Below are 26,898 nucleotides of genomic sequence, written 5' to 3'. Positions count from 1 at the left end.
CTTCTAGTTCCAGTTCATTGATCCGATTAGTTTATCCGTGCGGGTCAGGTGACTTTAAAGGTGAGAATAGCCCATGAGCCTTTGCTTTGATGTGAACAAGCAGTCAGTGACATCGCTGAAGTCTAAGCTTTATTGATCAGAAAACCAATAGCCAGCTAACATTCATCACTTATCAATTTGTTTATTGATCCATGGCTGTCAGTGACTCCTCAGCCAACTTCAGGATTGGTTGCAGCTGCTCTTCTAACGAGGGGGCGTTGGCTTCATTGGTGATGATCCAGTCAAATTCAACCTTGCTGTCCAACCCACATTCTGACTCTGCATCATCAACACCTGAGAGACAGGTGTAAACAGGTAAAGCAGCAAATGGAGAGGAAAACTGACAGGTAAGCAAACGGTGACCTAACCTGCCGAGAAGCTCCACCCCCTCTGTTGGCGTGTTTTGTCCGAGCTTTGAACCCTGACACTCCGAGTCTGTCGAGGAAACTCCGACCAGAACCACTGCAGGTCTGACAGCCGCCGCGCGTCACTCACCACCTGGCCAATCAGAGAGCAGATAGCATCACCCGGGCAATCAGAGCATCAGCTGGCCAATCAGAGCAGAGAGCATTACCTGGCCAAGCAGAGAGCATCACCTGGCCAATCGGAGGGCTCAGCTAGCTACACGGTGACGTACCCAGACGGGCTGCTGTACCCCTTTGGTTGCTAGGCGACAGAAGAACCCCGGGTCCTGCTGTCGTCGAATTTCCCCCCAAAGAATCATGTCCGCTCGATACTGCTCCTTATAGAGACCAGGACCCATCAGCTGATCCAGGTCCAGACCGTGTTCCTGCAGAACCAGCAGAAACGGCGTGACGTATGTGTGCGTGTGCGCGCGTGCAAGTGAGTGTGTGCCCGTGCGCGTCACCTTAGCGTACTGCTGCTTGAGAGGTCCGGACAGACGCAGGACGCCGCAGACATCCGAACCTAAACTACAGAAGAAGAACCAAAGTACTGCAGTAAAACAGTCTGTCATGACGTCACAGTTAACTCAACAACAGAAAACACGTGTTCAAACTGATCAGAGACCCATGGATCGATAACCAATAAGAAGCCATCCGCTCGGTTTACCGGTTCTGGATCAGGTCCGTCACGTAGTCTTTCCCGGACTTCCTTTTCCCGCTGAAGACCAGAACCAGTTTGGGTTCGGAGACTCGCGCCTCCATCTGTCATCGATGACTGCCGATCGATCGGCAAGTCGGTTCCTTTGAGCAGCTCCGTCTTCCGACTGTCGGACCACACCGGTCCGGTACCGTAATGGTCAGAGCAAACAGGAAGCACTTCAAAATAAAACACCGTCCGCCCGATCGTTAAACCACAGGAGGTCAGTATTGCATACGGTACCGATCGGAAATCGATCACGTGACTTGTGAAGTATCTTTCAGCAGGAACTCGTACAAAATGTTTGGATTTTTACTCATAAGTGGCATTCTTTTAGACGCATTACGGTGACACGTGATTTTCGTCATATTCTGGACCGAACCATCCCTCACAGGGGGGACGGTGAGCGCATTATTTATGAATTACAGGTTTTATTTAATTTGATCAATGTGTATATATGATCTATTCAGATACAATATAGGGACTAAACACTGAAATATAGTTATTATGATAAACAGCATTATTTTCCCATCTTTAATTACGTCTGATGAATTGTTATGTTTATGTTTTGTCCTTTTCCCATGCCCCCCCATATATATATATATATATATATATATATATATATATATAATCTCCCCTCTACGTTGGTCACACCCGGGTCAAAGGTCAAAAACATGGCGACCTCGATGTTATGGAGGAAAGCTAAACGTCTCCTTTCGGCGAGGACTTCGTTTAACTCGGTGAGAAACATTTCAATATATAAAATATAATATTTAATATGAAGCTATTATCCGTGACATCGCAAAGAAGAAAAAACACAGTGAAATTAATAATGATCAATGATGATGATGATCAATAAACTAAAGTCTGACGGAAGACGTCATTGAATATTTATTGAACGAACAAATAAAAAGTTTAAATCAACCGTTTCCCTAGTTTGACCTTGCACTCAGTTCTTCATGCACTCTGAGCACGACGTGCACGCGCACTGCAGCTCAGAGTGCACGAGGAATCCCGCAATGATCGGAGTCAAAGGCTAGATCGGAACTGTCAAATGTTCCCAACGATCATGACGTAGAAACGCACATTATGTGAGGATCCGTTGACTAGTCGCGTTAGTGACGTCGTGCTGGCTGCAGCTGTCTCTTCCGCTATTGGAACAGCAGCTGACTTGATGACGTCACCATGTCAGCTGGTTTTGCTACTACAGTTCTTGACTGTTAAGTATTTTACTATTATCAAGCTTTTCCTTAAAAATGAGAAAGTTAGATAAGTGGCATCATTAGTGATTCACATAGTATTTAATATCTATGATACAGGGCTCAATGGTGCTACAGTTCGATTTACATATTCAAACAATGAAATAAATAGAAACACATTGAAGCAAATAAAAGCAGCGGACCAGACATTAAATCTTACAGAGAAATATACAATCATTCATATGTGGAAAATATGTATTAATTATTATTACAATTCTTCAGAGTTTCTTTGAAGCTGATGTGCTGCCGGTTTAGAGTCTCGATGACTGTCTCCTCGTGTCCTAACCAAACCCACAACAACAAGCTGCACTCTGTTACACAGACACAACGTAAAGCTACATTTAAACATGAACTTCTGCGCCTGTTCTTATCCGGTTCTGATCCTGTTTTGCTTCCGTCCGGACTCCAGTCATGGATCCACAGCTCGGCCGCTCTTCCTCAGCAGTCCGACTCTCCTCCTCTTTCCCAGGCAGCGTTCTTCCCGCCGATGGAAGGCGTCATGCTGCCGGCAGGAAGCTTCAAGGGTCGGGTGGCATTCATCACGGGGGGGGGGACGGGCCTGGGCCGGGCCATGACCACCACACTGTCTCATCTGGGAGCCCAGTGTGTCATCGCCAGCAGGTCAAGAGACAAACCAAGAGCCACTGTTAGCTTCAGAGCGGTATCACATGCTTCTTGCTTGATGCTATGCTAACGTTTTTTTTTAAGAGGGGTTTTGTTTGTGGTTCAGGAAGTTGGAGGTTCTGCAGAAAACAGCCGAGGAGATCAGCTGCCAGACCGGAAACACGGTAACGAACCAGAGCTAGAACCAGAACCAGACTAACCTCTCAGTCCAGATGCCATCTACTGCTCCTCTTGCTCCATCTGTTGAACCGATGGCTTTGGTATAGTCTGAAGTGGCCTCGTCTGAACTGTTCTGCCTGTGTGTCTCAGGTCCATGCGGTCCAGTGTGATGTCAGAGATCCTGAGGCCGTCTCTTGTTGTGTCGACCAGGTTGAGTCCCTAACTGGACTTCCTGATGTAAGAGCACACACACCCTGGTGTTAGAGTCCTCATAAAGACCCCTTGTTAACCTTCCTGATTGGTTAATTGGTCCAGGTGATCATCAACAACGCAGCAGGAAACTTTGTCTGTCCATCAGAACATTTGTCGCCAAACGCCTGGAAAAGCATCACAGACATCGTCCTCAACGGGACCGCCTTCATCACCCTGGAGCTGGGCAAGAGACTGATCAAGAGTCAGAAAGGTTAGAGACTGATCCAGAGTCAGAGAGGTTAGAGACAAATCTAGAGTCAGAGAGGCTAGAGACGAATCCAGAGTCAGAGAGGCTAGAGACAAATCCAGAGTCAGAGAGGTTAGAGACTGATCCAGAGTCAGAGGTTAGAGACGAATCCAGAGTCAGAGAGGCTAGAGACTGATCCAGAGTCAGAGGTTAGAGACGAATCCAGAGTCAGAGAGGCTAGAGACTAATCCAGAGTCAGAGGTTAGAGACGAATCCAGAGTCAGAGAGGTTAGAGACTAATCCAGAGTCAGAGGTTAGAGACTAATCCAGAGTCAGAGAGGTTAGAGACTGATCCAGAGTCAGAGGTTAGAGACGAATCCAGAGTCAGAGAGGCTAGAGACTAATCCAGAGTCAGAGGTTAGAGACGAATCCAGAGTCAGAGAGGTTAGAGACGAATCCAGAGTCAGAGAGGCTAGGGACTGATCCAGAGTCAGAGGTTAGAGACGAATCCAGAGTCAGAGAGGTTAGAGACAAATCCAGAGTCAGAGAGGCTAGAGACTGATCCAGAGTCAGAGGTTAGAGACTAATCCAGAGTCAGAGAGGCTAGGGACTGATCCAGAGTCAGAGGTTAGAGACGAATCCAGAGTCAGAGAGGCTAGAGACTGTTCCAGAGTCAGAGGTTAGAGACGAATCCAGAGTCAGAGAGGTTAGAGACTAATCCAGAGTCAGAGGTTAGAGACTAATCCAGAGTCAGAGAGGTTAGAGACTGATCCAGAGTCAGAGGTTAGAGACGAATCCAGAGTCAGAGAGGCTAGAGACTAATCCAGAGTCAGAGGTTAGAGACGAATCCAGAGTCAGAGAGGTTAGAGACGAATCCAGAGTCAGAGAGGCTAGGGACTGATCCAGAGTCAGAGGTTAGAGACGAATCCAGAGTCAGAGAGGTTAGAGACAAATCCAGAGTCAGAGAGGCTAGAGACTGATCCAGAGTCAGAGGTTAGAGACTAATCCAGAGTCAGAGAGGCTAGGGACTGATCCAGAGTCAGAGGTTAGAGACGAATCCAGAGTCAGAGAGGCTAGAGACTGTTCCAGAGTCAGAGGTTAGAGACGAATCCAGAGTCCGAGAGGTTAGAGACTAATCCAGAGTCAGAGAGGCTAGGGACTGAACCAGGGTCAGAGAGGCTAGAGACTGAACCAGGGTCAGAGAGGCTAGGGACTGAACCAGGGTCAGAGAGGCTAGAGACTGATCCAGAGTCATTTGGTCTTACGTCCTCTATCTTGTTGTTGATTTTCTGTTCAGGTGCATCTTTCCTCGCCATAACCACTATCTACGCTGAGTCGGGTTCTGGGTTTGTGGTCCCGAGTGCATCGGCAAAGGCTGGGGTGGAGGCGCTCTACAAGTCAGTCTGACCTTTCAACTGCCCTTGGATCCACCTGTTATTGCTGACATGTGTTAGCCATGGCCACAGTGTTGTTTTTGTTGTCGTCAGATCTCTGGCTGCAGAGTGGGGGCGCTATGGCCACAGGTTTAACATAATCCAGCCTGGACCAATTAGAACCAAGGTAACACACACCCGCTTGATGATGATGATGTTTGTTTGTAGTTATTTGCTTCACTGTTAAAGAACTGCTTTATTTAGGGAGCCTTCAGCCGCCTGGACCCAACTGGAACGTTTGAGAAGGCGATGATCGGTCGAATCCCAACCGGTCGACTCGGGACCCCAACGGAGATCTCAAACCTGGCAGCGTACATAAGCAGTGACTACGCTACCTGGATGTCTGGAGCGGTGAGTTGAGACAGGCCTACGGTCAGAGTTTGGACAGGCCTACGGTCAGAGTTTGGACTGGCCTAAGGTCAGAGTTTGGACTGGCCTAAGGTCAGAGTTTGGACTGGTCTAAGGTCAGAGTTTGGACTGGTCTAAGGTGAGAGTGCCTGGTATCTCAGGTGAATAACCCTTGGCTTTGATTTCAGGTTGTTCGGTTCGATGGAGGTGAATACGTGTCGATGGCTGGGGAGTTTAACGAGCTGCGCAGAGTGAGTGTTTAAATTTAAATTAAGCTCCCCTCAGTTTTCAAATTCAGGTCGGGGGGGGGGGGGGGGGTGAATGTAAATTATATAGGGCTGTCAATAGATTTAAAAAATAATGAATTAATTGCACATTTTGAAATCCATTAATCTCGATTAATGGTGATTTATGTATGTTGTTGTTAAAATGTTGTTTTTTAACAGATGTTGTTTTTTCCCTCAGACTAAATCTTAAATGCAATGAGTAATCACTTAAGAAAACGTGTATTTTAGACACTGTTGTTTAATTGTTAATGTTAACACAATCTACGCCCATGTGATCATTTTTGGACTACGTCTCTTCCTGTTGTCCTCGTGCACTTTGCTCTCAACTCTCCATCATTTGACGTGTTTCAAGTGCCAACAATGTCCCACCTCCAGCATGATCACATGGGGGTGTTTATAAAAAAAATACAATTAAACAAGTGTCTAAAATACACGCTTCAGCCTTCAGAGAAAGAACAAACTTTTAATCGTGATAAATCTAGATTATTGATCGATACGTGAAATTAGTTTTTTTTTAATGTGTTGACATATATTGTAATAATTCATTGTTATAGCCTAAAATGTAGCCCAAAAAAACCATTTGACCCAATTATGTCCATTGATGATTCAGCACAAATCTTTCACATGATGAGGATTTTTTTTTGGGGGGGGGATATTTAATAGCTGAAGGAGAGAGTTGGAGATAAAACTAACAATCAATGTCTGTGTGTGTCTCAGCTGACTCCAGACCAGTGGAAGGTCATCGGGATGATGACTAGAAGCGCAAAAGGCTCCTAGAATAAGCTTCTCTATGGACCACAGAAACCAAGCGACCCGCCCGCCTGCTGATGTCATCCTGATGAGAGAAGATGATGGACGTTTATTAAAAGACATTAACAGAAACACTTAGTCACGTGACTCGCACCACACGCTTAATGTGAACTTGCATACGTTTGTCAGTTTGATAATAAAAAAACTCAAGTTTAACCACAACTGTTTCTGTTTTAATGAAAGTAGAGTAGAGCACAATAGAGGGGATTGTAAAACAGGGTAATAGTTAAGCAATAAGGCACGAGAGGCTGTACTTTATCGTCCAATTGTTGGCGTTTCGTTTTTTTTTTTTGAGAGAGAGAGAGAGAGGGAGACTATATAACCGTATTTTCACAGAGAAGTCGTTTGTATCTAAAAGGAACTTGTTGAAGAAGAACAGCGAGTCTCGTAATGGAGGATATTTGCAGTGTGAGCGGTCTCGATCCTTTGTGGGTGAGTTTAAATTTAACATCTGTTTGATTAATAGATGCAGAGTTGAAATCCTTTATATATCATTTAAATTAATTTAAAGGAGAGGGGTTTTTTTTAAAAATGCTTGGAAACATGAAATACCTCACTCCCGTTAACATGTTAATCCATCACATACCTGTTCAGATGTTAATACACCCCTCACCTGTTAGCATGTAAATACACCCCTTACCTGTTAGCATGTCAATACACCCCTCACCTGTTAGCATGTCAATACAACCCTCACCTGTTAGCATGTCAATACAACCCTCACCTGTTAGCATGTCAATACAACCCTCACCTGTTAGCATGTCAATACAACCCTCACCTGTTAGCATGTAAATACACCCCTTACCTGTTAACATGTCAATACACCCCTCACCTGTTAGCATGTCAATACACCCCTCACCTGTTAGCATGTCAATACAACCCTCACCTGTTAGCATGTAAATACACCCCTTACCTGTTAACATGTCAATACACCCCTTACCTGTTAGGGTGTCAATACACCCCACACCTGTTAGCATGTCAATGCAACCCTCACCTGTTAGCATGTCAATACACCCCTCACCTGTTAGCATGTCAATACACCCCTCACCTGTTAGCATGTCAATGCAACCCTCACCTGTTAGCATGTCAATACACCCTCACCTGTTAGCATGTCAATACACCTCTCACCTGTTAGCATGTCAATACACCTCTCACATGTTAGCATGTCAATACACCCCTCACCTGTTAGCATGTCAATACACCCTCACCTGTTAGCATGTCAATACACCTCTCACCTGTTAGCATGTCAATACACCTCTCACCTGTTAGCATGTCAATACACCCCTCACCTGTTAGCATGTCAATGCAACCCTCACCTGTTAGCATGTCAATACACCCTCACCTGTTAGCATGTCAATACACCTCTCACCTGTTAGCATGTCAATACACCTCTCACCTGTTAGCATGTCAATACACCCCTCACCTGTTAGCATGTCAATGCAACCCTCACCTGTTAGCATGTCAATACACCCTCACCTGTTTTTTGGTTCCAGGATTGGAACCTGACCTGGTACACCTCCAAACCAGATCTGACGGAGTGTTTCCAGCACACTGTACTAGTGTGGTCCCCTTGTGTTTACCTGTGGATTTCCTCCCCGTTTTACCTGTTATACCTGTGGCTCCGCCCAAACAGAGGTGTCCTCCCTCTGTCCAACCTCTGCTGCAGCAAGACGGTACGAAAAAAGTTCAGGTTCAGAATAACAGTTTTTCAGGTGGTTCCTATTGCTGCAGCAGTCCTCCTTAGGCCGGCATAAACCTCCCTCTTTCCTTTTAACTACATTTTGGAAATAAAATTACATTTTGTCGGGATTACGCTCACAACGTAGCGTGCAGTGACGTCACCTGCGACAAATGTCCAGTAATATCTTGGTTTTAAATTGGTCCATGTTTGATTTGTAACGCAGATGATTACGTTTGAATGATTAGTGAATGATGAGAATGGTGCGTGTATGTGCATGTAGGTGTGTAAGATGTGTGTGTGTGTGCCTGAGCCCTTTTGAATGTAAAACATGAAGGAAGGCAAATTATCTTTGGCAGGGTGGTCGGTGCCTACCCTGACTTCTCTGCTTTAAACCTGGTTCCTCTGGTCTCTCTGGACTTTGCTGCAGCTCCTGGGTCTCAGTCTGGCCTCCTTTGGTCTTGTGGAGATGTTTTTTCTCCTGGTGACAAAGAATGAGGAGATTCAGAAACACTCGTTTATCATGATTGGTCCGCTGATCAGGAGCCTCACTCTGGTAGGTTCCTCTGGTTCCTTAGGATGCTCTCCAGCAACCAACCAATCCAAAGTGTTTACCAATGCACTCAGAAACAGAAACCTCTCCTCCATCAGGTCCTTGCTGTGGTCATCCTCCATGTAGAGAGGATGAAGGGCTGTCGTTCCTCATTCCTCCTCTTCCTGTTCTGGACTCTCCTGGTCCTCTGCTCCCTGGTTCCTCTGAAGGTCTACATCGAGCAAATTATCGATCGGGTAACAGTTATTGATCTTTCATAACGGTCCATACCTAGAAGGAGACCTCCTATTGATGTCATGTGTGAATGTTCTCTGTATTCCTCTCGTCCTTCTGCAGAATGTCACAGCTCAGTGTGTGACGATCACACACACACACACACACACACACACACACACACACACACACACACACACACACACACACACACACACACACACACACACATTCTTGTTTTAATATCTTTATCCCTCTTCTCTGATGTTACAGGGCTTCTCTTCAGATTTTTCTCGTCTCCTTGTCTTCTTCATTTGTTTTTCCCTTCAACTAATCCAACTCGTCCTCAGCTGCTTCTGTGACCTCCAACCTCTGTGTGCGAAGCAGAGCTACGTGCAGGTAACACACACACAGATTTACCACCATTTAACACTCACATTGATGTCCAGGTAACACGCACACTTCACACTTCATCAGTATTCCTCCTCTTAAGACTTGTTAAACGAGTGTTTTTGGCTTTTAGAACCGATGTCCAGAGGAAGACGCCTCTTTTCTCTCCAACTTCTTCTTCTTCTGGTTCAGCGGGTACAAACACTGTCATTGCATCGTCTCTGTTTCCATAGCAGCTATGGGTCATTGTCATATGGGTCATTGTCATGGACACGGTTCTGTGGACCCAGACAGTCTTTTTGAAATTAGTTAAAATCTCCAGAAACAAAGTTTGGAACATCACAAAATACTACGACCAGTAGCACCCATCATCACTCATAGCAGGTTCTGTCCTCCACATAGTTTGGTGGTTCAGGGTTACCGGCGCCCCCTGCAGGCTGCAGACCTCTGGCCTCTGCGGGACCAGGACTCATCGATCCAGATCATGGCGGACTTGGAGAGCTTCTGGGCCCAGAACTGCCAACATCTTCAGTATGTCAAATCAGGAGGTCGTGTGTGATGTCACTCTACTGCGCCACATTCCTTCTATCTCATTATTGCTATTAAAAAGCTGCTGATGAAACGGAATATCATATAAATTATAAAACCTCAATGGAATTGTGAAACGTGATCATTTTAAAAACGTTGCCGACAACCGTGATTGGGTTAGGGTTACGCATGACTTGGACTGTCTACCTGCCAAGCTGAGACGGGCATTACAGGTGAGTGCAGTACCTATTACCTGATTGTTCTTTCTAGGGAGGAGCCGGATAGTGTTGAGCTGCTTCAGAACTGGACCAGTTCCGGGACTGGGTCCAGGGCCTGGGATTTTGATGCAGTGACTGAAAAAACCCAGCTGCTGAAGAGTAAGAAGAAGAAGAAGAAGGTGGAGGAGCTTGGTTACGGGATCTTCCTCCTCCTCACTGTGGGGTGGAGCTTCGGGCCGTACTTCTTGTGTGGAACTCTCTGGCTCCTTCTGCATGAAGTGTTCATGTTTGCTGTGCCACAGGTGCTCAGGTGAGTCACAGAGGTCATAGAGGTCAAGTAATGTTTTCCATTGATGTCATTCCAATTAATGGCGTTTGTTGTTTATTGTCGTTAGTCTGCTGCTGGCCTTCATGAGCGATGAAGACGCTGCCATGTGGAAAGGCTTCCTGTTCTGCTCACTGCTCTTCCTGCTCTCCTGCCTGCAGTCGCTGCTCCACCATCAGTATATGTTCCACTGCTTCAGCGTAGGGATGAGGCTGAAGACCGCCCTCATAGGGCTCGTCTACAGGAAGGTGAGACACTTGGTACAGCGGTTTTCTTTTGACTCCACAGTGCCTGGCGGTACATATGTAAAGGCTATATGTCTTACCCAACGTCCGCACATGGCGCACCATCTTGGTACAGTCAGCTCGCTCACCCATAATTGAATGTATTGTACATCTTTTACATTGTTTATTCTGTACACATGACATCCGTTGCAGTCTGTCCATCCCGGGGAGAGGGATCCCTCCTCTGACGTTCTCCCTAAGGTTTCTTCCCTTTTTTCCCCATTAAAGGGTTTTTTTCTTTCTTGGGGAGTTTTCCCTGTGGCGATGTGAGGGTTTCGGAGGCAGAGGATGTTTCATGTGTACGGATTGTAAAGCCCTCTGAGGGAAATTTGTAATTTTGCGATTTTGGGCTATACAAAATGAAATGAATTGAATTGAACATTGTGTTGGTAGTGGTATATGTACTTTAAATTATTAATGTATTGCAGTGATATTACATAACAACATCTCTGATTCTCTCGGTTTCATAACAAATCAAACCGTTTAAAAATTGGTTGAAAATAGATTAACACAATGTTATGAGTGAGCGAGCTGACCCAACCAAGATGGCCACCATCTGTGGACTATGTTGGCCGGCAATACGGACGAGACATCTAGCCTTTACATATATATCTATGGACGAGACATCTAGCCTTTATGTATATGTCTATGGACGAGACATCTAGCCTTTATGTATATATCTATGGACCAGACATCTAGCCTTTATGTATATGTCTATGGACCAGACATCTAGCCTTTATGTATATGTCTATGGACGAGACATCTAGCCTTTATGTATATGTCTATGGACGAGACATCTAGCCTTTATGTATATGTCTATGGACGAGACATCTAGCCTTTATATATATATTTCTATAGACGAGACATCTAGCCTTTATGTATATGTCTATGGACGAGACATCTAGCCTTTATGTATATGTCTATGGACGAGACATCTAGCCTTTATGTACATGTATGCACGAGACATCTAGCCTTTATATATATATATCTATAGACGAGACATCTAGCCTTTATGTATATATCTATGGACGAGACATCTAGCCTTTATATATATATATCTACAGACGAGACATCTAGCCTTTATGTATATGTCTATGGACGAGACATCTAGCCTTTATATACATCTATGGTGCCTGCTGCTTAGTGGTGGTGTTAATAAAGTTTTCTTATGACTCCTCAGTGCCTGCTGCTGAGCAGCGCTGCTCGCCGTCGCTGTGATTTGGGAGAGATCACTAACCTGGTCTCAGCCGACACTCAGAAGCTGATGGACTTTGTGGTTTACTTTAACAGCCTCTGGGTCACGCCCTTCGAGATCACGCTATGCTTCTACTTCCTGTGGCAGGTAAAGAAAGACAAAATGGCTGCTGGTGGTTTCCATTGTTAAAGGTCAAACAATTTCATTGCGTGTATTCTGAGTGTGAATGTTTTTTTTCCTATTGTTTTGTTGATTGATTGATTTATTGATGATTGACTGAAAGCCTCTTATCGATTGATGGATTGATAACAGCTCCTCGGCCCTTCTGCTCTCGCTGGTCTCATCACCGTGGTTCTGATTTTTCCTCTGAATGGATTGATCGCTAAAATGAGAAGCAAACTTCAGGTGAGAGAAGTGTCTCCTGACTTTGAATCAAAAAATGGAATCGAAGCGTTGACCAGGTGATGGAGATGATCAACTGATCGTGTTGTTTCAGGAGGTTCAGATGAAGTTCACGGACAGTCGTCTCAAGCTGATGAACGAGATTCTGAGCGGCGTGAAGATCCTCAAGTTTTACGCCTGGGAGGCGGCTTTTCTTCGCCGGGTCGGTGTCCTGAGAGACGGAGAACTGGAGACCCTGAAAACGTCTCAGGTCCTCCACTCCATCTCTCTGGCCTCCTTCAACTCCTCCTCCTTCTTGGTGAGTCCGCCAACTGCCTGTGACATCACAGCCTCCTTTCTCGGGGATTCGTCGGTTGCGGGTAAAAGTAAGCCGGGCTTCTCGTTTGAGTATCATGCTCGTTGGAGACGGGCCAGTCCTGATCAACCCCAATGCATGCTGGGTAGATGTCTGTCTGCCCAGCTTTGACGGCATGAGGCCAGTGTTATCGATAACCTCCCAAGAGCAAGGCGGGTCTTGGGTGCACACTACTATAAATACTTTGTACTGAGAAGATTTTTTTTTAAAGATGCCATTAATTATAGAGATGAGTGTTGCCATGGTTACTCCCAGATGTGATTCTGTCTTCAGATCGCCCTGTCGGTGTTCACGGCCTACGTGGCGATCGACGACAGAAACCATCTGGACGCTCAAAAGATCTTCGTGTCCGTCGCTCTGATCAACATCCTGAAGACTCCTTTGAGCCAGCTTCCCTTCGCCATGAGCGCCACCATGCAGGCAAGTCCTGGCCCATCGGAAGCTACTCATTTCATGTCAGTCAGACCGGCAGAGATCTGTGCCGCCACCTGAGTGTCCGAGTGAGGGAAGGAGAGAATTAGTTGGGTGTCATTGGCAAAGCTGTTGTAGGAGAATGTGAGCGTCATGTGACCCCTGTTCATCTGCATGTTTGTCAGGCTGTCGTCTCGCTCAGACGTTTGGGCAACTTCCTGAATCAAGACGAGCTGAAGCCCGACAGCGTGGAGCGACTTCCTCGGAGCTCCGGTACGTCACCACGCACACAGATACTGCTAGCTTAGCTGTTAGCCTAGCTTGGCAGAAAGACCCACTGCTGGGTGTTCTCAGGTAATACAAGATAAGATGATCCTTTATTAGTCAAAGGGTTAAAGCATCAAAGGTTAAAGTGCAGTTAAACAGACATAAGACAAGAAACGAGGGGGGGGGGGGGGTGTTGCCTATAAGGAAAGAATGCACACGTGACTTCAACAGAAAGTGTACCGTGTAAGGACCGTTTGTCAGAATTGGACGTCATGATGATCAAGATCTGTTTATTTCATTTTCCTCGCCATTTATTTTTCTTCCAACAATTGAACAGGAAGTGACCATATATGGACCGAGGACAAAGTAGAGACGCCGTAAATGTCTCTAGCCATGCCGGCTGCTTTATGTTGTCTTTGACTCTAAATAGACCACAATCTACTAAAGGAACATCATTACTGAGGGACTTTTTAGACCCAAATGAAACCCCATGGAACCATGTTGCCTCTGCAGACGAAGACGCCGTGCGGATCGTAGACGGCTCGTTCTCCTGGACCTGCGACGGGCCGCCGTGTCTGCAGGGGATCAGCGTGAAGGTGAAGCCAGGCTCTCTGGTGGCCGTGGTCGGCCATGTTGGTTCCGGGAAGTCTTCCCTACTGTCGGCCATGTTGGGGGAGATGGAAAGGAGGAGTGGCTTGATCTCCGTCAAGGTGACTATAAACATCTGTTATTATCATGTGTTCAGTATGGTTGGGGTCTAGCTATCACTTATTTAAGACGTTTTATTTTTTAAGAAAATGTGTGATGTCTTCTAAAGAGAGGGATGAACATGTCAGGTCACTAAACATTAACAACAAACAAACATTTATGTGATTACACGTCACATCGAGCTAACATTTTTAGCTCTGTTAAAATATGATAGTGCCAAGCCATGCTCGTGATAAGCTATGATCAAAACTAAAAACTACTAGATTTAATCCGTCATGTGGTGGAAAATATAATTATAAGTCTTTTGAATCATCCGCTCTGCAGAGAGGGTGATCGGCTGCAGGCTGTCCCTCCAGGACCCTGAATTAGCTAGAAAGATTGTAGCCGACCCCCTTCAACCCGGACAAAAGCTTAGGCTGAGGTCCATCAGGACCAAGACCAACACTTTTGTTCCCGTCGGCAGTCGGGCTCATCAACAGAACACCGTGGGGCACTTTGAAAAGTGTTGCTATCTGTTTTCTTGTGCACTTTTTTTCTTTTCTGAACTATCCTAAAGGCATAGTGAACATAAAATAAGTGTTTATCTAGCACAAAGAAGAAAAGGACTTGTATAAAAGCAGTCAGCTGGATGGATCATGATGCAAGATTAGGATGTTACACAACAAGTTATGAAACTGTCCTATTTTGAAAAAATATCAAATACATATTCCATTATTCATTAAAGAAACAGTAAGAAGTATTTACGCTCACGCAAAGGGTGGAAATCTAAAGAGTTCAGAGCAAAACACATTATATTAAGTAGAAACATACACACGCAAGTCAACATTTTCCTTCACAGTCACTAAAGTCTATCAAGTTGTAACTGATGAACCTTCTGAAGCCATCTTTCTTGGTTCTCGTCTCTCATTCTGTTGCCTTCTCGGTTCTGTCTTGTCTGTTCTCATCTTGGTTCTCTTGTCTCGTTTTTCAATTGAATTAAATTCACTTTATTTTGTATTGCACAAATCGCAAATTAAAAAAACTCCCCAAACAATGAAAACCCTTCCATGGGCAAGACAGGGAAGAAACCTCAGTGAGACACAGAGGAGGATCCCTCTATCAGGATGGACAGACTACACGACGTCATGTGTACAGAATGAACAACGATGATGTTGAAAGATGTACAATACATCCAGTTCATATGACAGAGATGATTCAAATATTGGGAGGACCACTGCGGGGACAACCTCCACCAGGTAGAACCACCATCAGGTGGAACCTCCATCAAGTCGAACCACCATCAGGTGGAACCTCCATCAAGTCGAACCACCATCAGGTGGAACTGCCATGAGCTAGAACCTCCATAAGGTAGGACCTCCTTCCACAGAAGTTTCTGTGGGGAGGGAAAGCAGAGACTTTAGGAAAGGGTAGAGTTGGTTTATAATGACAGTAATAGTAATGTGATTAATATTTAAAATGGTAATAATGATGATGATAAATGTACTTGTACAGCACTCTTCTAGTCTTCTGACCACTCAAAGCGCTTTAACACTACATGACATCATTCACCCATTCATACAATAATGACAGGACCTACCACACACAGTGGCACCTGCCCATCATCAATAACTAACATTCACACACTGTAGTCACAGCTAGAGGAGCAATGTTGGGGTTAAGAGTCTTTCCCAAGGACACTTCGACCTGCGGGTCAGCCGGGCCTGGGATCGAACCGCCAACCCTCTGATTGGAAGACAACGTGTTCTGAAGTTGTTTTTGTGCTTTCTCGCCTCACCAGGTTCCATGGATCATGGTTCTATCCGGACCCTGTTCCTGCCGCGGGCCTGCCGACACCTCAGAATTATTACTATTATTTCAATTATTAATCACATTTATTATTACTGTCCTCATAAACCGACACTACCCTTTCCTAAAGCCTCCCCACGGGCTTCTGCGAATGGTGGCTCTATCTGATGCCAGTTGTCCCTGCAGTAAAGTCCTTTGAGGCTAATTTGTAATTTGCGATTTTGGCCTCTAGAAAATAAAATGAACTGAAGCTACAGATACGGTTGAGTATCGTCTGCATAACAATGGAAGTTCATGTTGTGTTTTCTGACAACGTCGCCCAAAGGAAGCGTATACAGGGTAAATAAAATGGGTGAAAGCACAGAAGCTTGAGGATTGTCGTTGTGTCGTTTCAGTTCTGTCGTCTTGGTTCTCTCGGCTCAGTTCTTAATGTTTTGGTTTCCATATCTCGGTTCTGTTGTCAGGGCTCGGTGGCCTACGTCCCGCAGCAGGCTTGGATCCAGAACGCCTCTCTGAAGGACAACATCCTGTTTGGACGGGAGAAGAAAGAAAGCTGGTACCACAGAGTGCTGGAGGCCTGCGCTCTGCTGCCCGACCTGGAGATGCTGCCTGCAGGGGACGCCACCGAGATCGGAGAGAAGGCACCTCCCCTTTCTTGTTGTTGTTGTTTGACGAGACTGGTTCTCGTAGATTGGTGAGACTGGTTGTTGTTGTTTGATGAGACTGGTTGTTGTCTGTTGGTTGTTGTTGTTTAGGGTCTGAACCTCTCCGGGGGTCAGAGGCATCGGGTCAGTCTGGCTCGGTCTGTTTACAGGAGATCAGATGTTTACCTGCTGGACGACCCGCTGTCAGCCGTCGACGCCCACGTGGGACAACACATCTTTGATAGAGTCATTGGACCCAGAGGTCTCCTCAAAGACAAGGTTTGGCCTCATACCTGATGACACGTCCTCATCATCTGCATCCCCCTGAAGAGTCATGCCGTGTGTCCGCTCAGACTCGCGTGTTGGTGACTCACGGCCTCGGCTTCCTTTCCAAAGCCGACCTCATCCTGGTCATGTTGGAGGGCCACATCTCAGAGATGGGCTCCTACAAGGACCTGATGGACAGGAAAGGAAACTTTGCCAAATTCATCCACGCCTTCATCGGGAAGCGGCGCAGGAGAAGCTCCGCCTCCAGAGACAAGAGGGAGACGTGTGTGAGCGCAGGCAGCAGGAAGTCGGTGCCTCGTCTCACCGAGTTCTCTATCGATCTTTCACAGAAGCAGCTGATCAGGTAAAAAAAAAACAACATTGAATGTTTAATGAACAATAATGATCTAAATATTTTATTTATATTTGAAAGATAAAAACAGATAAAATATTTCCAAATAAATGTATTTAAATCCTATCAAAATGATGATTTCTTTTGTTGTCACTTGCTAACCTGAAATGATTGTATTGATCATCGATGTTCAGGTGTGTTTTTATGTGTGTGTTCCAGTTGTGATTTGAGCAGTGCCACAGTTCATCTGATGGAGGTTATTGATCAGAAACTGGATGCTGGGAAACTGTCTGAGGCGGACAAGGCTCACACCGGACGGGTTCGTCTTCTTCTTCTTCTTCATGACTTGAACACAGGCTCGGCTTGATATGTCTTCTTCTGTGTCCAGGTGAAGCTGCAGATGTACCGGGAGTACTTCCGGACCGTGGGCCCGACCCTCATTGCCACCATCATCTTCCTCTGTGCCTTCCAGCAGGCCGCCTCGCTGGCCTACAGCTACTGGCTGAGCCTGTGGGCCGACGAGGCGCCGCTCAACAGCACGCGGAGCAGCCACCAGCTGAGGCTGGGCGTGTTCGCCGCCCTGGGCCTCACGCAGGGTGGGTCAAGGGTCAAGATACACCTCATGTTCACACTGGTTATTGTCGCTACGCGTCCCATGTTAAAGCTGCTACATGCTGATTGACAGGCTTCACCTGCTGTCACTTCCTATTTTGCCGGCGAGTGCCAAGGTAAACATACCGCCTCTGGGCTTTCAGGCGCGGCCATGTTTGGGACCACACTCGCCATCGCCTTGGGTGGCATCGTGGCGTCCCGCCACCTCCACGGCGACCTCCTCCTTGGCGTGCTGCGCTCACCCGTCTCCTTCTTTGAGGCGACGCCCAGTGGGAACCTCCTGAACTGCTTCTCCAAGGAGGTGGACGCCATCGACTGCATGATCCCTGAGGGGCTGAAGATGATGCTGGGATACCTGTTCAAGCTGCTGGAGGTCTGCGTCATCCTGTTGCTGGCCACGCCCCTCACCGGGCTGGTGCTCCTCCCCCTCACCTGCGTCTACGTTTTCATTCAGGTGAGCAGGGCTTGACATCAGAAGGCTACGTTCGTTAAGTTACACCTTCATTTCTCAACTTTGAGTAGGAAACGCGAAGTGTTCCTGCTAACGATGTATTACGCGCGTACCGTTTTCCCCTGCGCTCGTTACTAAGCAACATGGACGCGTGAAGACACGTGACAGGTGGAGTCTTTTGATGAAACGTGAGGAGACCTGCTCCAAGCAAGGCAGGGATGTGGTGGCACGTGGCAGGTGGGGGGAAACCAGGAGGACGAGGCGAAAAAGAAAAGACAAGTTTAACGAAAAGTGGAGGTCCAGTCGAGAACGGCTGGTTTATGATCCGGCCAAGAAAATACTGTACAACAGTGAAAGGTTAAGGGGTCTCTTTTGTAGTTGGGACAAGTCAATTCCCAGTGGAAACAATAAAGGACCATGAAGTTTCCGTTGGACACGTCAAAACCATTGAGACTACACGGACAAAGACAACAAAGTACCTCTGCACCAGTTGTATGCAATGAGCTACTTTTTAGGAGCTTTACGCACTTGGGTATACGTACCTGTACTAATACATTTGATGTAGTCTTGAGTTTACAATGGTCATTTACATTTGAAAGTATTTTAACAGTAGTCAACTTTAATTAAATTAAACTTTTGAGTGGCTAGTAGCTAGTTACCACTAGCCACAGTGGTTGGTGATCAGAAATGTTAACGTCAAGCCCTGGAGGTGAGGACCAAGTTCCCCTTGAGCAGGTGGTGACGAGTCTCTTCACCTTGTTGCTCAGAGCTTCTACGTGGCGTCCTCATGTCAGCTGCGGCGTCTGGAGGCCGTGAGCCGCGAGCCGGTCTACAGCCACCTCAACGAGACGGTGCAGGGCGCCGCCGTGGTGCGGGCCTTCGGCGAGCAGAGCCGCTTTGCGATGGAGAACGACCGCCACGTTGACCGCAACCAAGAGGCCTACTTTCCTCGCTTTGTCGCCACCAGGTACGAGTTTAGATAATAATCACACTATATATGGTTGATATTTATCATGTTTACGACTTAATTTAATTTATTTTGATGGTTTACAACTGTTTCATAGGTGGCTGGCGGTGAATCTTGAGTTTCTGGGGAACCTTCTGGTTCTGGCTGCTGCCATCCTGGCGGTTAGGGGCCGAGATCATCTGAGCCCCGGCATCGTGGGACTAGCAGTGACCCACTCGCTCCAGGTTCCGAACTTCTTTTTGCTCCAAACTACAGGACAAACAAACTTCCTGCCTGTCTCACACTTCTGTCTCTCCTGCCTGCTGACTGTCTCTCAGACTCATCTTCCTGTCTCACTGACCCTTCTTCTTGTGTGTTGCTAGGTTACTGGGATCCTCAGCTGGATCGTTCGATCCTGGACCGACGTGGAGAACAACATTGTGTCTGTGGAGCGAGTCAAAGAGTACGACAGCACCGAAAAAGAGGTTTGCTGCTTCCTCCTTTAACTCACACAATCTTCTGCTGGTTAATTTTTTACCATGACCCCCCCCCGCCCCCCCCAGGAAGCCCAGGCCCTGGAGGACAACAAGTTGCCGGCAGATTGGCCGGCGACCGGAACTCTCCAGTTTGAGGACTACGGACTACGGTACCGTAAAGATTTGGACTGGGCTTTAAACAACATCTGCGTCAACATCCAGGACAGAGAAAAGGTTTGACATTAAAGAATGATGGTACAAGTACCTTTTTAGAGTTATAGAATACAACTCTGATGGTACAAGTACCTTTTTCAGGAGGAATCAGGAAACGTTTATTGCCATAATATGTCGGACATACATGGAAATTGTCTTGGCGGTTGGTGCATGACAGAAGACAGTACAATAATGACGACATAGTGCAGCAATAAGATAAAAATAAAATAAAAGTATAATAAAATAGATGCTATGGGTTAGTACGCTAAAGCTATGGGTTAGTAAGTTGGAGGAGATAAGATCAAATTAGAAATAAAAATTAAGATAAAGTGCACCAGCTAAACAAAGTGACGAGTGACAAGTGAAAGTGACAAAGTGAATGAATGAACATGGGAGTCAGTCAGTCAGGGGGCCCCCGGGCTTTATTGATTTCCATCTGATTCATGAGTGAATGATGAATGAATGAGGAAATGAAAGCGAGCTGTCTCATTGGCTGGCTGCTGTCAGGGGGAGGAGCCTGTGAAAGGACACCGGCACCTGACCAGGTGAGGTTCACAGGCTCAGTTACCATAGCGACTGACCCTGAGCTTTAGTTACCTACCTTTCTGAAAACAACCAGAGTTTCCCTCTTCTCAGACAAACTCTTTACACTAAACACGCTTCTTGAAACAAACCCCAGATTTTTAAAACTAGTTGCACTTTACTTTTAAATGCATATTTCCACATACATTTTGTATTACTATTGAATGTATTTATTAAGAGGATTACATTTGTATTAACTTGTTGCTCAAATACATTTGAAGTTCAAAATCCAACATTGTAGGGGCTAAAAGGACTGAATTCATGGGGCCTTTCAAGAGAAAGGGGCGTAACCATGGTGACGTAGGAGCAGGAAGTGAATGGGTGATGTTATTGGATGGAAACAAACGGCCACAGAAATACTTGCCGCTCCTACACTGTGGTCAATAATCATTAGTTTCAGCCCTACGAGCTACTAGGACCTGTCAGTCACAGATTTCACTTTTGACATTGACATCCGATAATAGATAAGTAATTATTGATTACTGAAACCCATTTGCAGGTGGGCATCGTAGGGAGGACGGGGGCTGGGAAGTCCTCTTTGGCTTTGGGAATCTTCAGGATTCTGGAAGCGGCGAAAGGACGAATCCTCATCGATGGAATCAACATCGCTGAGATCGGCCTCCACGACCTCCGATCCAGGATCACCATCATCCCTCAGGTGAGTACAAGTACTGCATTGATAGGAACAACTGCTGACGATGATGGACTGGTAAATCGAGTGATGAGTTGAGGAGCTGTTTCACATAAAAGGCTTTGCGGTGAGCTCGGACTTCTCGTCCCCAGGACCCCGTGCTATTTTCAGGTTCCCTGAGGATGAACCTTGACCCCTTTGATGTGTGTTCGGACGACGATTTATGGAAAGCTCTGGAACTGGCTCACCTGAGCAGTTTTGTTTCCATGCTGCCTCAAAAACTGAACCATCAGTGCTGTGAAGGAGGAGAGGACCTCAGGTGGATCCACATACTCACTAAGTCTTCTTCCTGTCTCTCCGACCTCTTCTTCCCGAATGTCTGACTATCCCTCCTGACCATTTGCCTTGTCTTCCCGTCTCTCGGAATGTATTCGCATTCACTGTGGGATTGAAGCGGCTGCGGGTCGTTCGGCAGTTGGATCTGGAGTGAATAAGCGTGTGTTGTTTCAGCCTCGGTCAGAGGCAGCTGCTCTGCTTAGCCAGAGCTCTGCTGAGGAAGACCCGGATCCTGGTTCTGGATGAAGCCACAGCGGCGGTGGACCTGAAGACAGACCAGCTGATCCAGTCCACCATCAGAACCCAGTTTGACGACTGTACGGTTCTGACCATCGCTCACCGCCTCAACACCATCATGGACTACAACAGGTCTCTTATGTTATGGAGGAGTATTATGAATATTTCTGACTCTTCTTCCTGTCTCACTGACTCTTCTTCCTGTCTCACTGACTCTTCTTCCTGTCTCACTGACCCTTCTTCCTGTCTCACTGACTCTTCTTCCTGTCTCACTGACTCTTCTTCCTGTCTCACTGACCCTTCTTCCTGTCTCACTGACTCTTCTTCCTGTCTCACTGACCCTTCTTCCTGTCTCACTGACCCTTCTTCCTGTCTCACTGACCCTTCTTCCTGTCTCACTGACTCTTCTTCCTGTCTCACTGACTCTTCTGCCTGTCTCACTGACCCTTCTTCCTGTCTCACTGACTCATCTTCCTGTCTCACTGACACTTCTTCCTGTCTCACTGACTCTTCTTCCTGTCTCACTGACCCTTCTTCCTGTCTCACTGACTCTTCTGCCTGTCTCACTGACTCTTCTGCCTGTCTCACTGACTCTTCTTCCTGTCTCATTGACTCTTCTTCCTGTCCATCTTAATAATTTTCGGGTTGGTTGGAAAATGAGAGATGATAAAATGTAAACGTTAAAATTAAAAATAAAGTGCACTGGCAAACAGATAACCACACACGGAGTGTCTCACCCCGCTGCCTGTCTGTCTCATCTCAGGGTCATTGTGATGGACCGAGGCTACATTGCAGAGATCGATTCTCCGTCTGAGTTGATCCGTCTTCAGGGTTTCTTCTATCAAATGTGCGCCGAAGCCGGTTTGGTCTGAAAAGTGCCCATGTGTTTGATCTTCGATCTTCATATCCATCATCTTCATCTCCCTTTGAATTATCTTCATCACCTGTATCATCTTCATCTCCTTCATCCCGGCAGACATCACCGACGAACCACTATAGTGAAATTCGATGTGCGTTTGATTTGTTCACCCGGAATCCTACATGACCAGATCATAGCATGTTTTAAATTGTATTTCATATAGACATCACAGCGGCATAAAATAATGTAAAATAACCAGGTGCACTGTGTTTGGTGTTCATAGCGAAACTCTATTTTACAACATCTGTCCACAGGAGCGTTTTTTTTCATTTTTTGGGGGGAGTTTTTCCTGTGCCGATGTGAGGGTTTCGGGACAGAGGATGTTGCATGTGTACAGACTGTAAAGCCCTCTGAGGCAAATGTGTAATTTGCGATTTTGGGCTATACTAAATAAAATGAATTAAACTGAATTGGGGAGCGTTTTTAAATTTACAAACATAAAAATTAACAGAACAAGAAGATCCCTCTATAGATATGTACACACACTACGCGTGCACCTCCAGGATTGTAAGGTGTGTGAACAATGCAGCTTCTCTTCCATCATTTGATGCCTTTATTAAAAACATTGCATTTTCAATTCTGTTGGGAGACAGTTCCATCGTTTTACTCCATGTGCCACTGTCGCAATACGACAGGAAGTAGCAATACAACAGAAGTCATTTCTTTATCTGATTTCCACAATCAAAATGCCACTCCACTTTATTAAAGGTACAATAATAAATGAATAACGATACATACAGATGATTCAATTGATTGTATCTCATCATTGTGTCAAACAACGATACAACAATAATATCTGGGCTGTGAAGAAAAAATCTAAGAAACCAGGAAGTAAGAAGAATGGAAAAACATGTCCATGAGGTTCTGAGTCAAATGACTCAAACACACACACACACACACACACACACACACACACACATACACTCGGACTACTTCCTATTTTGTCGTGTTTTTTCATCAGTCTCATCATGAATGTCCGTCGGGTCGGCAGCACTTTGATTCTTCTGTTATCAGTTACAGGAGGTGAGACACACACACACACACACACACACACACACGGTCAATAAGAAGTGTCCAATCAGTGGGACCACTGTCTCGCTCGCTCGGCGAGGTACACGCACCTGTCTTTAATGTCCAGCACCAGAATGCAACCATCTTTTTCCTTAATTGTAATACGGGTGGATGAAATCCAGCATTCTGATTGGTTGAGAGTGAGTCACAGGGTGTGCTGTAATTAAGAAATAATGTAGACCTGCTTACATTTTGTGTTTCATATCAGTACGCACAAAAAATAACAAACACATGTAAATGTTATATATTTATAGTTATGAAATTTGACAAGTACATTATTGACATGTATGCATTAATATTATTTGGGTTTCCGTAGCGATCGCCGAAAAGAAAAGACCAGAAACAGTCTGTTTATGGCAATGCTAACAACGGCTAAACAGTTGGAATAACACACATATTGCATTTATAATTATAAGAATGAACAGTAAAATAAAACACATTTTAATAAACATTTTTATGTTTAAATTTTGTCAGGGTGGGCAGTATTTGTATTGTAGCTTAGCTTGAGTAACAATACAAAGTAGAACTCTAATGTAGTTTTTTTACCAGCAGCGCTGGTTGCCGGGGACGACGGCTGGTACACAAAGGTGCAGGCGGAGGTCCGAGCCGTGGAAGGCTACCCGGTGGTGCTGCCCTGCACCTTCAGCCACACGCAGCACCACCAGCACTCCACACTTCAAGTGCTGTGGCGTCTCGGCCACGGCCATGGCGCCGCCGTCCTGTACCGCTGCCTCAGCGGGCCGGGGGCCTCCGTCTGTGAGCCCGACCCCCAACAGGATCGGCGCTACCGCCTCGAGGGAAACCCGAGGGAGCACGACCTGTCGCTGCGGATCAACGCCGCCGCCCTGCAGGACAGCGGTCGCTACTACTGCCGAGTGGAGGTCCAGGGACGGGACCGGGTCGGCTTCGAGGACAAGATGGGAACCCGGCTGAGGGTGGAGGGTAGGTCAAAACCACGCCGGAACCAGCTCAATACTTTGCCTGAACCACACCCACTCCCTCGTCTCCTTCCACAGCTCCTCCCAGGATCCTGTCCCTGTCGGTGGAGGGCGGCGTGGGGTCCGGGTACCGGGCCCTGTGTCGCGTCCGGGGTTCTCCACCACCGGACGTCCAGTGGCTCGGCCAGGACGACCCCCTGGACGGTTCCTCGGTAGTTCCACCGGCTCAGGGCTTGGAGGACCACTTCCTCACCGTCAGCCAGCTGAGGGAGGTGGAGCCGGGCCGGCGTTACACCTGCAGCGCCTCCAACCCACTGGGCAAGGAGCAGGCCGCCCTCTACGTCCTGCCCCCTCAACCCCTCCTCTTTGTGGGTGGGGCGCCGCTTCCTCTGGTCCTCCTCCTGTCCTTGTCCATGGGGACCAAGCTCCTCCTCCTTGTGGGAGTGGGGGTGTCGATGATGAAGGGAGGAGCTCTGCAAGGAGTTGGCTTGCAGAGTTGAGAATATTTTAACACATCACTAAATTATCATTTTTGTTTTTTTCATGTATTCCTTAACATCTAACAAGTTCCTCTTTAAACAATGAATATGGGAACAAATGTTTTCTTTTGAGATGTGAAATAAATTTTCTTGTGACAGAATAAAATATTGATGTACAGAACAAAGCCTCAATTAAAAATATTTAACACTTAAAAAAACGACAGATACAAACATTTTAATTGATTTATTGGAACTTCCTGTGACATCAGAGATTGAATATAGTTTATTGAAGTGTGAAGTGACGATGGATTTAGGAGATCGGAGTCCCGTGTGAGACTTATTATACATTCTGTATTAGTACACATATTCATATAGAATATATTATGTATTAATACAAAAGCAAAAGCTACAAAATAGATCAAAGACTATAACTGTTAGAAATAAGATAGCTAACGTAGTCATAGCATTAGCTATGGCCTCCTCCTGCTCCATCCACCCTAATCCTTTGCACACTGAGACCTATATAGAGTTTTTTCTACTCTTCTTACTCGCATAGTGCAAAAAATCCAGAACTCTGCATTATAATAGAATTACCCTTAACTTTTTCTTACTTCTAGACTAGTTCCTGTCTACACCTACATCCTGTCTACATACTTTCTGTCTTTTTCACCTACATCCTGTTATTTTCTGTCTACACCTATGTCTTGTCTTCACCTACTTCCTTTCTACACCTACTTCCTGTCTACAACTCCTTCCTGTCTTCAGTTACTTCTTCTCCACATTCCCGTCCTGGCTACAACTTCCTGTTTTCACCTATGTCCTGTCTAAAGTTACGGTGGTATACTTTATCATTACGGAATGATGTGTCCTTCCTTTTGGTGTGATCTGATTGATGGATTAAGGAGGTGTTGAACGATGTAACTAACATTAAGTCATGACCCGTACAGGGAGGGTTCGCGAATCTCGTCCCTCTAAAGGGGAAATAAGACGGGCTCCTTGTAGCAGAATGGGCGGGCGGCCTCGCAGCAGAGCCCGTCGCTCCAAACGAAGGATTTGTCAAGACTCATCATGGCACACTGACCCTCGTCTACCGCGCCGGGCTCCCCCTCCCCCCAGTTGGTGTCGTTGACCGGGGCCCCGTTCAGCCAGTACCACTCTCCGGACTGGGAGCTGCGACGCATGCCGATCCACACGTCCCCCAGGCTCCCGTTTGTGGCCCGGAGGATCTTCTCGTGGATTTGTCTTCGGTGATGATCCCCGGGGAGGTAGGCCAGCTGTAGGTCCTGATCTTGGCAGTACTTCAAGGACTCTCGCCAGCCAACAGGCTCTTCTCCAATCTTTACAACATCTGGAGACAAGGCGCATCCTCGGTAATCTGTGGGGGGGGGGGGGTGAAGGAAACAAAGTGGAAACAAACCGGAATGAGAAGAAACCACCAACGTCACTGGGTTTACTGAGTCAGTCTGTAGAGGGACAATTGCAACAGTTAGCTTAGCAGCAACTGGCTTAGCAATCATAGCTTAGCAAACTTCACATGGCGGCCTGTCGAGCTTCTGATTCCAACACATGTTGGAGCTCTAGTTGTCCATGACAGTGGTAGAAATAGTGTGTTTACCAGCAAAACTGTTGTGCGGTAAGTGTTTCTCTACCTGCAGTTTTACCAAGGACACCTGCTGGGTTCCCAAACCAGGCGCCCTTCTTCTCCCCGACGAAGTAGACAGCCATCGTGGAGGAGGAGTGCCAGACGGTCTTGTTCTCCACGAGCGGGACAATCGTAGAGATGTAGTCTGTCCCGTTCAGCGTCTCCCACTTTGGATTTTGCAAAAGATCACTCCCGACGTGCACACCGTCACTGTGATTCTTGTGGACCACTACATGGAAGAAGCACTGCGCGTCGGGGATGGCGTTAACCCTGTAGCAGGCAGCAAAGTCCTTC

The 26,898-nt window shown here is 46.4% G+C and overlaps 4 protein-coding genes across 4 annotated transcripts; 3 read left to right on the top strand and 1 right to left on the bottom strand.

Moving 5' to 3' along the window:
• Positions 1 to 116: 116 nt before the first annotated feature.
• On the bottom strand, positions 117 to 1,279 carry pmvk (phosphomevalonate kinase). The gene is made up of 5 exons (XM_037453979.2): positions 1,111 to 1,279; positions 908 to 971; positions 677 to 829; positions 408 to 537; positions 117 to 333 (listed from the first exon to the last, which is right to left on the bottom strand). Exons 1-5 carry the CDS (start codon positions 1,203 to 1,205, stop codon positions 182 to 184), a joined length of 594 nt encoding a protein of 197 aa, XP_037309876.1. The 5' UTR covers positions 1,206 to 1,279; the 3' UTR covers positions 117 to 181.
• A 526-nt stretch (positions 1,280 to 1,805) lies between these two features.
• Positions 1,806 to 6,655, top strand: decr1 (2,4-dienoyl CoA reductase 1, mitochondrial). The gene is made up of 10 exons (XM_037453973.2): positions 1,806 to 1,880; positions 2,809 to 3,020; positions 3,130 to 3,187; positions 3,333 to 3,419; positions 3,498 to 3,645; positions 4,919 to 5,018; positions 5,109 to 5,181; positions 5,259 to 5,405; positions 5,591 to 5,653; positions 6,407 to 6,655. Exons 1-10 carry the CDS (start codon positions 1,815 to 1,817, stop codon positions 6,464 to 6,466), a joined length of 1,014 nt encoding a protein of 337 aa, XP_037309870.2. The 5' UTR covers positions 1,806 to 1,814; the 3' UTR covers positions 6,467 to 6,655.
• A 214-nt stretch (positions 6,656 to 6,869) lies between these two features.
• Positions 6,870 to 22,928, top strand: LOC119198176 (multidrug resistance-associated protein 1-like). Its single transcript, XM_037455089.2, has 29 exons — positions 6,870 to 6,931; positions 7,990 to 8,169; positions 8,605 to 8,730; positions 8,826 to 8,963; positions 9,214 to 9,339; positions 9,464 to 9,525; positions 9,733 to 9,861; positions 10,129 to 10,386; positions 10,472 to 10,649; positions 11,866 to 12,027; positions 12,193 to 12,285; positions 12,377 to 12,580; positions 12,911 to 13,057; positions 13,234 to 13,321; positions 13,829 to 14,025; positions 16,273 to 16,449; positions 16,564 to 16,731; positions 16,806 to 17,083; positions 17,291 to 17,390; positions 17,460 to 17,667; positions 17,827 to 18,137; positions 18,902 to 19,101; positions 19,199 to 19,325; positions 19,464 to 19,565; positions 19,644 to 19,790; positions 20,851 to 21,009; positions 21,135 to 21,301; positions 21,493 to 21,687; positions 22,319 to 22,928. Exons 1-29 carry the CDS (start codon positions 6,890 to 6,892, stop codon positions 22,425 to 22,427), a joined length of 4,578 nt encoding a protein of 1,525 aa, XP_037310986.2. The 5' UTR covers positions 6,870 to 6,889; the 3' UTR covers positions 22,428 to 22,928.
• A 492-nt stretch (positions 22,929 to 23,420) lies between these two features.
• On the top strand, positions 23,421 to 25,138 carry si:dkey-11p23.7 (V-set and Ig domain-containing protein). The gene is made up of 3 exons (XM_037455091.2): positions 23,421 to 23,497; positions 24,095 to 24,487; positions 24,562 to 25,138. Exons 1-3 carry the CDS (start codon positions 23,443 to 23,445, stop codon positions 24,981 to 24,983), a joined length of 870 nt encoding a protein of 289 aa, XP_037310988.2. The 5' UTR covers positions 23,421 to 23,442; the 3' UTR covers positions 24,984 to 25,138.
• The last annotated feature ends 1,760 nt before the right edge of the window (positions 25,139 to 26,898 follow it).

This window comes from Pungitius pungitius, chromosome 11, assembly GCF_949316345.1.
Source record: "Pungitius pungitius chromosome 11, fPunPun2.1, whole genome shotgun sequence".
Classification (NCBI taxonomy): Eukaryota; Metazoa; Chordata; class Actinopteri; order Perciformes; family Gasterosteidae; genus Pungitius; species Pungitius pungitius.
Note: the sequence above shows the minus strand (reverse complement) of the source record. Positions and strands in the feature narration are given on the sequence as shown.